This window comes from Chelonoidis abingdonii, chromosome 24, assembly GCF_003597395.2.
Source record: "Chelonoidis abingdonii isolate Lonesome George chromosome 24, CheloAbing_2.0, whole genome shotgun sequence".
NCBI lineage: Eukaryota > Metazoa > Chordata > Testudines > Testudinidae > Chelonoidis > Chelonoidis abingdonii.
Window position 1 is genome coordinate 22,025,300 of NC_133792.1, and position 12,210 is coordinate 22,037,509.

Consider the following 12,210-nt stretch of genomic DNA (forward strand, 5'->3'; position numbering starts at 1 on the left):
CACAAGCAAGGGGTTCTTCTTTTATGGCTTTTTTACATTTGTAAGATGAAACCAACCAAAAAGGCAGGGAATTCAAAGCGATAGCAAATGCTGCATGACCAGAACCAGGATGGTTCCCAGGGCTTCAGGCTGGGAGGAGGCTGACTGTGGCTGAGGGAAGGGGCCACAGTCACACTGAAATAGGGACAGACAAATGGCTTTGTCAGTTGCTGCCACTGTTTCAAGTTAATTTCAATCCCACTCCTTCCTATACAAACTGTGTTTTGTAAAGAAGAAAACTGGTGCAACAGTGAATAAACACATCAGTTAATGAAAACGCTCTTTAATTCATTTAGAAGGTACATTCGTTCACTTCCATACTGCTGTTCAAAACCTACTCAAGAAATCTATGTGACTGCTTTCACCTTCTGATAATTGGCTTGTATACCCAGAACTGTCTTGGCAATGGGGCCATAGGCCAGATTTGCCTTATTGTGAACACTCATGGCACAGTCCCCAGCCAAAAATTATATTCAATCCACCTGCTCCTCTGAATTCAGCAGCATCACAGCAGAGGAGAGAATGTTCTGGGATGGGTCTTTCCTCATTGCCAAGCACATGGTCACAGCTGATCAAGGCAGGTTAATTTCCAGCTGATAAACACCTGACTTCAATGAGCAGTGCACTAATACCCTGAAATTCTTCAGTCCCTGGCTCAGCAACTGAAAGGAATCAAACCCCAGAAACCTTACAGTTCTCTTTGCATAACAAGGGCTTCTTTCTAATGCTGCCTCACTATTCAAACACCAGTTGATCTGGAGCCCCACTCTGGGACAGCAGTCTCAAATGTCTCTCTCGAATATACAGCAGCAAATGTATAAGTTCAAAGCATGTGCGAAGGCCATAATGTTTGTAAATGAAGAATTCATTCTTATTTGAGAAAAGCATTGACAGATTGTTTGCCTCAATCAACAAAAGTGAGTGATTCTTTTCAAGTGATTAGGGTTTGAGTGACTGTTTGCCATACAAGCAGCTCAGTGCTACACACAGGTCGATAAGGGGATGCACAAAGCACGGGCGGCGGGAGGGGGTATGGTGGCTGGGTTCCAGACAACACAGCTACTAAGCAGCCTTCTTACTGTGGATGAGAGGACACGGAACCAGTATGAACTGGGGAATCCCAAGGCCTTCCTACTAGTGTTTTACTGGGTGGCCCTAACCTGTGTAAAAGGGCTGTTTCCAACTCCCATGACCATTTAGTTTCCCTGTTTAAACTTGTTACTGATTTTGACAAAGTCATGTTTGCCCTAGCACCCCAATATTAAAATATGCTATCACCCTCAAGAAGGGTAGCAAGGGATGATGGTCATACTGTACGGCAGGACAGCAGCAAAGCCATGCCCACGCAAATACAAACACGTACATTCAGCATATGCTGCTACTTACTGGTTTGGGAGCTCCTATGTCATTGCTCTGGGCAGGGTAATTGGAAGAGATCAGTTACTCACAGGCACGTATCCTAGTAGAAGGCTTGTGGCCTCTGGTCGGCTTGGAAGCAAATCCACTGACACAGCAAGAGATGCAGGGGGAAGGAAGTACCCAGGTGTTTCTTATATAGCTAATTTTACCCCAGGGAAAGATAGGAATTGTTGCTCGCTTGCAAAGCATGCTGGGGTTTGTAGTTTTCTAGCACAGTACATGCACCATAAGAATTGTCACTCCCTTGTGAGGTGAAAGTGAAACACAGCTGAATGCAGACAGCATGGCCTGGGATTATGTGTTACCCACCTCATTTCTTCTCACTGTGATATGAGACCTTGAGGAGAAGAAACTAAACAGAAGTAACTTTGGATTTCAGATTCTTGACTCCACTTTTTCTGCTATTGATTCCTCTTGTGGGTCTATTTTGTTTTGTGGTTTAAAGGGCTTTGGTGATCTTTAATCTCCACATTAGGACACTGAATAAATAACTGCTTAACCCTATGTCATGTCTCTCTGATATGTCAAAGGTGACACTGTCATTTCCCACCCTCCCTCTCCCTCCATCCACACTGAAATATGCGCATGACGACATGTGTGCTGCTTTTATAGCTGGCTACCTTGTACCAGGCATTCTAAAAGATGGCTCCTAAATATTTAATATATAGATTACCCAAAAATGTATCTATCATTGATTCATAATCTATGTACATTACACAAATCTTTTTTTAAAAAAACTTTTTTCCTACTTCATAAAAATTAAAGCACTAAACATTCAATGATTCATTCATAGCAATGATAAAATATAGCACATAACTCTGTATGCAATAACAGAATCAATATCTTAAATAGATCAAACTATCCACAGCAATAAAGTGCAACATTTTATAAATACAGTGGAACAAACAATAGTGACATTTACTGTTTCAGGACCAAGTGAGGAGAGCAAATAGCACTTTAGTTTTTAATTGGTAAGTGATCATTCTGAACTGATTCAGGTCCCTGCAGTTTACACTTGGGTTAATAAATGCAAATGTTTTAGTATGTGTCACTGGCAGTGCCAACCATGACAAATGCAAAGGCGGAGAGGGTTCTGGCCCTCTTCTGTTCCCTGCCTGGCATCCTGAACCATAAAGGAGTAGGCTCAGCATAAGTTCATTGCCAGGTTGTGCCCTTTTGATTTTCCGCCCCTGGAGCGTACAGACACATTGCTACCTGCCAGCCAGAGACTGGAACTATTGACTTGGTGGGGAGAAGCTATGAACAGTTAACAGAGGCACACGGGCTGCAGTACTCCAGAAATTCCCCTCTCCTTCCATAGCCTGCAACAAACTTTTTGGGTATTATTGTCCTCTGACCCACCTGTAAAGCCACAGGCCACAATCGTCTTCAGAGACACATGCTGAGTTCTCTCGACTCCACACTACACCGATATGTCAATTATTTTAATCTCTGCTGATGACCTTAAGATGGCACAAATATTTGCATTCATTATTAGAGGCCCATTGCTGCAGCATCTGGAGATTAACTCAATGAAGCAAACATTTTGCTGGACTCTATTTCCATTACAGTATTTGCAATAGAATTACTTCAGCGATTAGTCTGTGAAAATGGGGTGGTTGGGAGGGAGAGGCAAGTACCCTGGCCTCATGCATTTGATGAAGTGTCCTGGATGTGTCATGCTCCATAAGCAACAACTATTTGGTGGTGTCTACAGAGCAGAACACCTCTTTTGTGTTCACTTTCTAGCAAGTGCTTCTCAGTGTTAGAAATGTAAATGAAAGAATTGCATCGGTACCATTTCCAATTTTTTTTTCAAAGTAACAAGATGATCAGATCCCTCGGCTCAACTTTGCCCTCAGATGTGCACAGCGAAATCAAAGGTAGTTGCACACAGAGTTAAAGATGAGATTTTGCTTTATAGGTGCAGACAGCCTGTATACCAGCAGTACCACACCCTTTAGGGGCCAGCACCAATAGCACTGCCATTGCCAAGCAGCCTTTAAAGGCCAGGGAGAAGAGGGCTCCAGAACTCTCACCACAATACTCAGGAGAAATGGTTACTTAGCGTAACTCTGGTTCTTCGAGCTGTGATGCAAACGTTTATTCCATCACCCCCTCCTGCCCCTTTGTCCCCTCTGCACCAGAGTCTCATCTCTTGGGCATTCAGTGCGGAAGAAGGGAGGGGTCGGGTGGTGCTGCCTCATACAGCCAGGGGTGGGGGTATGGCCTGGAGCATCTCTGTACTTCTGTGGGTACTTCTAGGCAAAATTCTCTGGCTCCAGTGTGCGGGGTGCATACACACCTAACTGGGATACACAGCTGCGTCTGCTCGAAGGAGAACGCCTCGCTCTCAGCGCGGGTGTTTGTAGTCAAGGAGAACTTTACAGCTTCCAAACAGCACAAGCTGTCAGAGCAACAACAGCACTCCAAGCCAACAAGCTGGGCGTTATTAGAAACAGCTGCACTGTCTGACAGAGATGAATGATGAGACAACATCCTGAGCCAACTTGAAAACAATTTCTATACTAAGATGCTTCAATTAAACTCAAATTATTTCTCGATTTTATGACGTTTCCAAGTCACTCACTCACTTTATGTACTAAATCAGGATGTTTGGATCGGCTCTGGAATATAACGTGTCATACAATCTGATGTGTGTTTGTTTATGATACTAAACCACACTATTACTACTGTTCCTTTAAAAGGACAGAGAGCAGCACTGTATTTATTGCCTCGGCTAATATCTTATCCTTAAAAAACTACCCGCCAAGGAATCTCCCAAGCTGGTGTTGTTCAAGGCAAGACTAGACAGAAAACCAGTCGGATTTTGGTAGAAATCTAACAACATATCTGGTTGCAGGGTGCAGTGTAGATGGCATTTTAATGCATCCACTCTATCTTTTAAGTGTAGCTCTGTAGATTTAAAAGAAATTGTGTGGTGCCATTTACTGAGAGGTCCCTTCGGTAAATTTGATACAAGACATTAGCTGAAAAGCTTAGATTCAATTTATTTTCTCTCTTAAGTTAGTTATAACCAAGAAGATATCCACTTTCAAAGGTTAAAAAACCAAAGCCATCCTCACTGGGTGGAAAAAATGCATGTGGTGTGAGAACGAGAGCCTGCAAATCATACAGCTCCAGTCAGTAGCGGCACCAAGGACAGCTACAACTTGGCATCACTTGGGTTGTCTGGGAGGTTGGTCTCTCTCCGTTAAGGCAGGATTGGATTTAATGATGACGTCTGCACTCCTGTGCAATGAAGCTCTAAGAAAGCCCACCCAATGGAAAGCAAAGCACTATATTCTAAACACAAGAAAAGACAGAGACCATTAACGAGCTCATCTGCTCTGGACAGCTGATTGGGTTTTGTGTTAATGAGCAGAAAGGTAGCAGAGGAGTCCAGCCCTCGCTTCAAGGGCTTGCGCTAACTGAATAAAGCCACAGCAAAGCTCAATCCTCTAATCAACAGCTGCACCACTCAATGGGATGAATGACAGCTTACCAAGCTGGGACATAGCTACATCAGTGCAAATGGTTCAGTTGCACAAGGGCCCACAAGGGTACAGAGGGGCAGGGGGGCACTCAGATCTAGTTGCATACATGTATCCCTATTCATGCCACTGGCAGAAGTTCAGCCGTGCCACACCACAGTGGAAAGGGGCCACCAGAGGTGAGCAGGTCTCGGGACAGGGAGGCAGCTGGGACTGGAGGCCCCTCCAGCTAGGGCAACCTCAAGCATGAGCAGTCGGCAAAGATCCACAGAGGTGGTGCGTGTGGGGGGTCACAGTGATGAGGGACATGAGGGGGAGAAGGGGCGGATATGGGAGATGTGCCCCCCATTTCTAGACATGGAGCCCCAGATAAAAGCATTGGCCACTTTGAGGCAGAACTGGCTGAGCTGGAAGGCTGGACTGGAGCTGTGGAGGATGGGGGAAGGGGGTTGGAGTGGTGCTTGGGGGGGTTCTGGATCAGAGCTAGGGTGATGGCTGGAGCAGGGTGGTGGAGTGGAGCTAGAGCAGACAAAAGGGGGACCTGGGGGAAGACTTGTGGAGGCCTGAAATGAGGGTGAGAGGTGGCTCAGGGAAGCAGGGGGCCGGAGGAGTGATTGGATCAGGGTTGGGGGAGTTGGGGGCTGGACTGATGGAGGCTTGAGGGGGGTTGAGAGAGAGCTTGTGGCTCAGAACTGCAGGGTTATGTGGGAAGCTGGCAATCTGAAGGAGAGCTGTGAGGGAAGCTAAGCAGGGGCTGAACTGGGTCTGTGGCTGGGCTGGAGGGGGTGGATTTTGGAATCGAGAAGAGGGACCCTAACATATTCTTGCATCTAGACCCTCTGGGACCTTGCTATAACCCTGCTACCAAGAAGATGGAGCAGGAAATTTTCATCTTTATAATCAGCTAAGGAGACAGTCACGTTCTATTTGAAACTCCACAACAACATAAGAAATTACACTAATAGATTCAACATGGTGCCAAATTAAACAGAAAATCACTAATAAAAGCATCAATTTGCTGTGTGTGGGGGCAAGCTGGAAAATAGAGCCATGGAATTAGGCAGAGCAAAGAGAGAACATGTGGTAGAAAAGAAAACAGACAAAATGAGTGGGTGATACCTGGAGGCTGAATGGTCACTGTCCAACAGACATAATTGCTGGTGATGAAACATGGAACAAGGTCAAACAGTGATGAACACAGGCTTGATTTTTCCATATAGTGTTTTCATGAATGAGTGGAAAGATTTCAGTGGTAACCAGTCTAACAAAATACATCCAAGTACCAGTCTCTTACTGGTTTTCTCCCTAGGATGAGCCATCAGGATTTACTGATTAACATCAGGACATTAGCATTCATATCCTGAATTAAACCTCTCTGGTCATTTTTTGTGTGCAGACTGCACTAGCCCAAGGGTTATGTAAAATTCATTTTTGCTTTGGACTCTAAATAAGATTCAGAAGAAATTGCCAGAACTGGAGGATGGCAGAGCAGGAATGTGACTTCGCTATTAAGTCCCCATAGAACAGCCCTGTTCTATATATTCTCTACAGGGAATAATAGGTCATGCAGTTTCCCAGTTGTATAAATCTGTGGATTTTGGGTTACCAGTGATAGGTAACTGAATGTGTTGACTATTCTTTGTCTTTTAAAATGGGAGGCAAATCAGCGAAATCACATGAGCAAGAAATAGATACCAGCTCTGAAAAATCTATATTACATCCATCAGAGCAAATGAAGAGTGGCAACATAGAGACCTCTCATCTGAGTTTACTACAAACTGCAGATTTTTATCTCACCCAGATACAGGGAGCACTGTTATGAGATGAGAAAAATGGATATTTCAGGGCACAGATTGTACCACTTGAAAGATCTAAGGAAAGGCACTCACATTCATAACATATCAAATCCAACTCTTATACAAGACTGTCCTTATAGGACATCAATCACAAGATGAGGGAAACTGTATGCTATTTTCTAGTAATACACTGCCAATCGCAAGACAAATGCCAGATGTCACAGAAGAAGAAGTAACCATTTTTCAACTTGTGAATGTCTTCAAACATATTACAATGAAAGTGTGAAAAAAAGATCCTTTCAGCTTCATCTGTTTTGACAGATGCCAAAACTTGGAGCATGGCATTTTATCTTCATCCTGCAATAATCTTTATAAAACTTAAACAAAGCTGATGGTGGCTTCAGCCTAAAATTACACTCTTCACTGCACAACACACAAAACATTTCAAGCTGTCTGGCCATTGCAGGAGAAAAGATTTGCCCTTAAAAAAGGAGAGGACAAGTCTGAGAAGATAAAAGTGCTGTGCCATCTGACATTAACATGGTCCAGTTCATATCGCTTCTAATTGGATCAGTTTGTCTTCTTACTGCACTCTGCAGTATCACTACTGACTACCATTAGTAGGCAGTTATAGGCTACATGCAGCTATTTTTCCAATCAAGAGCATAAATTCTAAATGTTGCTTGTGTAAATTCATTTAGCCCATTATATTAAACAGATGTCAAGATGCTAAATCCTCCACTGCAGCGGAAGCGTATCCCCGAAGGTCATTTTCAGCAGAGACATAAAATCTTGTGTAATCCCTGGTATTATGACCGTCACTGCAGTATCTGGTTTTCTGCATGCCCTTAAAACTGGAAGCAGTAACTTTTCTGTTAAAATGCATGTGAAATCAAAATATACTGTACTCTTTGGGGCTTTTCATCATCCTAAAGGACAGCAGGTTAGAAGATAGAATGTGTAGGTCCAAAGAGAGACAGAAAAAAAAACAGTCTGACACCACTGATGTAGTTACAGCCCATTGCATGAAGGCAAAATCTGAAATATTTAGAAAAAGGGGATATATGATTTTGGGAAGCCCTCGGGTGCCACAGTGAAGGATGTGATATAAAAACCTAGAGAATGAGATACTGTCCCAAATCATCTGGTCCATAAGCAAAGATTGTTATACAATTTCCCCAAGATATTCTGCTTGTCTTTAAAATAGGACATACAGATTTTCCTGTCTCTTTCTCTTAGTCTAGAGCTAACATATCCTTTATTGCAGTCAATACAAAAGCCAATCTCCCCTCTCCATTTGTGTTGCACTGCAGTAGGCTTCCTCTGTGGTGCCCTGAGGTATCAATGGAGTAGAGGATCATGTACGGTATATTTCACTGTGTAACATCTTGTGTAGGAGTTCAGCACCACAGAACTCCATTTGGGAGAAAACCCTAACAATGGTGATCTTAGGGATGCTTAATAGAACTCTGAAACATCAAGGGGTAGTGTAATATCAGTGTAAAGATCCCCACTATCAGTCTGACAATGAAGTATTAGCGTTCTCACTTTGGTTAAGGGGACAAGAGCATGGGTCCCAGGGTTCTCATTGTGGTACCTGGGAGATGATCAGCTATGCAGACTACACACATAATTTAATTAAATATCACAATAAAGACAGTGGGTCAAATCCTGTCTTTAGTTACACTCACTGCAACCCCATGTAGGCTTAAGTGGGATGTAACTGATGCCCAAGCTTTTTGCTAGCATGCTACACATGAAGGAATGAATTCACCTGATTACCTCTGACAATTGAGAGAGATGAGGTAGGTGAGTTAGTATCTTTTTATGGGAGCAATTTCCAATAAAAGCTATTACCTCAGCTACCACGTGTCTCTCATCATCTGGGACCCACACAGCTACAACACCACTTTGGAAATTCTGAGATTTGCAGTTTTCTTTCTTTACCAAACCATAACCAGGTTAATGAAAACACCTATTAAAATGTCTTTTTTTTTTTGCTTAATTATTGAGTTACCTCAATCCTATTATAAAGAAGAAACATCAAATTTTAAATTTGAAATTCTGAAATGTAATCAAAGATAAAAAATGGCTGAAATTTTAAAATGTGTTTTAAAAAAAAAAAAACATTCAAAATCTTTTTTGCAAATAGCAACAATTTTTGTAATAAAATCCAGTAGATAATTACTAACATTTTGCTGAAATTTACTGAAAAATATGTGATTTTATCACAGACCTGCTTGCGTAGCCCATCCTGTCCTATCTTAGATCCTTGTACAACACCCGTCACCACAGTATCTGAGCACCTCACCATCTTTACTGTATTTATCCTCACATCATCCCTGTGAGTTAGGACAGTGCTATTATTCCTGTATTACGGATGGGAAGCTAAGACACGGCCAAAGTGACTTGCCCAGAGTCTCTGAGAGAGACAGTGGCAGAGTACGGAATTGAACCCATGCCACTCAAGTCCCAAAATGCTTTAAACACTAGGCCATACTTCCTCCTCTTCATGTCCTGTAATTATGCTAGCTAGGTCACAGCATGGACAGCTTTCAAATTAGCCCTGGTTCTTGAATTCTAAAGAATAAAAGAGAGGATTTTTTCTTGCAGACATTTGGGTAAGTGCATTACCACTAGCAACAATTATACAATGGAAGCTTCCTTGTCAACTGTACCGAAGTTCTAAGTATCAAAGTCTCGCTGAGGCTAACCCCCCAGTAAGGTCAATGGGAGTGCAAACTAGTGGGTCCCACAACTTGTCTCCTATGAAATAGGAGTAAACTATGTAATTGAGTTTAAAAAGAAATCTAGTAACATAATCCAGCAGGAATTACTGTATTCTCTTGTACAGCTTTGTTCTAATATATATATTTTTAAGGAGAAATTTGAGGACATATGAAAAGGTACAGCTCTAGGACCATTCCTGGTCCAAAAATGATAGCAAAAAAATCCAATATTCAATTAGTCTAGCTTTTTACTGTTAAATCCATTAGTTACAGGAACACACACTTGAAAAACTAGCTTTGCACAGTTCGGTGCTGTACTGTGACAGAATATTAATTACGGCATTGAATGCTGGCCAGAACATGCTACAAGTACAGAGAAAATATGTACAATAGCTGTTCAAATAATTATTAAAATAAAAAACTAAGTATGGAATTGCTCCTATCTGCAGAGCATAGTTACAGGGTAATAGGCAGTGGCCCAGAGAGCTAGTGCTCATGCAGTACATAAAGCACTATACTGTAATGAACAATTCTAGTTATTTTCCTCTCCAAAGGACCAAACAATAGAATTATCTTCATTTTAATTTGCAGTCTGGCCCCAGAGCACTGCTCTTTGTTATTGCTGTAACGGTGCCCAGATGCCCTGAAAGCCTCTCAGTCAGATGGAGCTACACCGATCTACATCCACTGAGGACCTGACCCAGATCTTAATGAATTCAGAGGTTTGCCATAATACTAAGATCAAGGCCTAACTAAGGGCCTAATCCAAACTAATAGGAGCCTTCCATTGACTTCAACAGGCTTTGCTTTGAGGCCCTATGGGCCTAACTCAACATGATGCTAAGTGCCCTCAACTCCCAACCCAGTGGGAGTGAAGAGTGCTGTGCCCTGAATTCAAACTCAGGTTCTCAGAGGCCTTCAGCCAAGAATGCCCTCACACTTGTCCCAGAAGATGAAATGCTTGGAGCAATCCAAATTTTTTTTTTTTATTGTGTTGGGACCATGGGAAATTGGAAATCTCAGTGGTGGGGTCCTCAACCATTCAAGGCCATGAAGATCATAACCAGCATCTGATCCTGACAACTGACTCACTTAGGCCTGATCCAGAGCCACTTAAGCCCCACTGACTTCCCTGGGCTTTAGATCTGGCTCCTAGACCCTGACCCTGAAAAGAGAACATTGCTGGGGTGAGCCTTTGCAGTTCTCTTTGCAGGATTGGTGCTCATCAATCCATATGCATGCAGTCCTCCTGAAGTCCCACCTATCAATTTAGTGAACTTAATGGAGCTGGTTTGGAGTATACAGGTGGGCAGGATTGGTAGCCATTTTAACCTTTTCTTTTGACATATAACAGCAGTTGGAGCAACAAAGGCTGTGTACAAAGAGCTGGACCCCAAAAGTGGTTATGATTTCAGAGCTTTAGGATTAACTTTTTTTAAAAAATACAGTATGTAGCTGCCAGCCCCCAACAGACAAAAACTCTATCAATACACACAAAACAAAACACAGTTAAATCCTCATTAAAAGAGACAAAGCCTAAAACGTGATCAAATGCATAATTTTGGGTTTTAGTTTTTAAAAAAAAGCACACAATTTATAAATGCCAGTTCGCATCTCCTTACTTGGTTTCAAAACAATGTCCAGAACACACAGCGCAGCTCAAAAACATGTTGCTCATGTTGTAGAAATTGGCTTCTCCTAGGCATTACTGAAGCTGAAATTCCTTCAGTGAGGTTGCTCCTCTCAGTCAGTGCTATCAACCCCATGATGCCAGTTATCGTAAACATTGCATTTTTGCCCCTTTGTCTTCATAAATTATTTTCTATAAACTCTGAATAAAAGATGCAGTTTGTCATTTCAGCTACTTTGTATGTCCACTGGGGAAATAATAAATAACAGCCATTTCCACTGAGAGTCATTACGTGGAAGGGGAAGTTTGCAATAGTCATTTCTGAAGAGCATAAATCAGGGAAAGCTGTAATAAATAACGGTGATTGTCAGATGGAAGAACTCAAGAGCCTGTGTTTCACCTCCTGCAGCATGTGTTCAGGGATCAGTTTCCAGCCTGTCATTGTCTTTTTTCCTTGATAGCGCCCATCAAGACCGATGATTTCTATAATCTGTAAGTTTATTGGCAGCAGTCATGCGGTTCAGGAGAGGCGCATGAGTAGCTGCGGTTAGGTGGAGTCCATCTGGCTGACAGGTACCCAGCTCTGCTCGGCGTTCCGTCATTCCTCGGCTGCAAACCAGGCGTTTCTCATCGAGGATGGCTAGATGGTACTCACAGAAATCAATCAATGATGCCACTTGCTCATGAAGTGGGAGTGACTTGTATCTTCTTTGAGCCAGGCAAAAGAAAGCTTCTACAAAGGCTTGCAAGCACATCCCTTCAAATAAGAAGAGAGTTTACATTAGAATCGTGGCACAGACTTCTCTCATATGCTGCAGTCTTTTAATCTAATATGTCTCATTTCTATACCTCTGTTCATCCCAAAGAGTGGATGTGTACACACACACACACACACACACACACACACACAATTAGTTAACTCCTTTTTAATTCAAGCAGCAACTGCCTAGAATGGTCACAAACAAAAACACCCATCCTCTGCCCTTCAAAGACCAAAATGAGACATCTTCCTTGTATTTGACACATAAACAACTCAAAGATTTAAAAGAAGTGTACCAGAACAGCAAACATGCTCAAATTGGGTTATAGATGGGTGACATTCC

The 12,210-nt window shown here is 42.5% G+C and overlaps 1 protein-coding gene across 4 annotated transcripts in view; it reads right to left on the bottom strand.

Moving 5' to 3' along the window:
* Positions 1 to 8,848: 8,848 nt before the first annotated feature.
* The window catches only part of TTLL11 (tubulin tyrosine ligase like 11), a 231,818-nt gene continuing 228,456 nt past the window's right edge, over positions 8,849 to 12,210 (bottom strand). For all 4 annotated transcript variants that reach the window (XM_075060650.1, XM_075060651.1, XM_075060649.1 and 1 more), the window contains one exon: positions 8,849 to 11,864. In XM_075060650.1, coding sequence (XP_074916751.1) covers positions 11,575 to 11,864 — 290 coding nt within the window. In that variant the 3' untranslated portion in view covers positions 8,849 to 11,574. The remainder of the gene's footprint in view (positions 11,865 to 12,210) is intronic.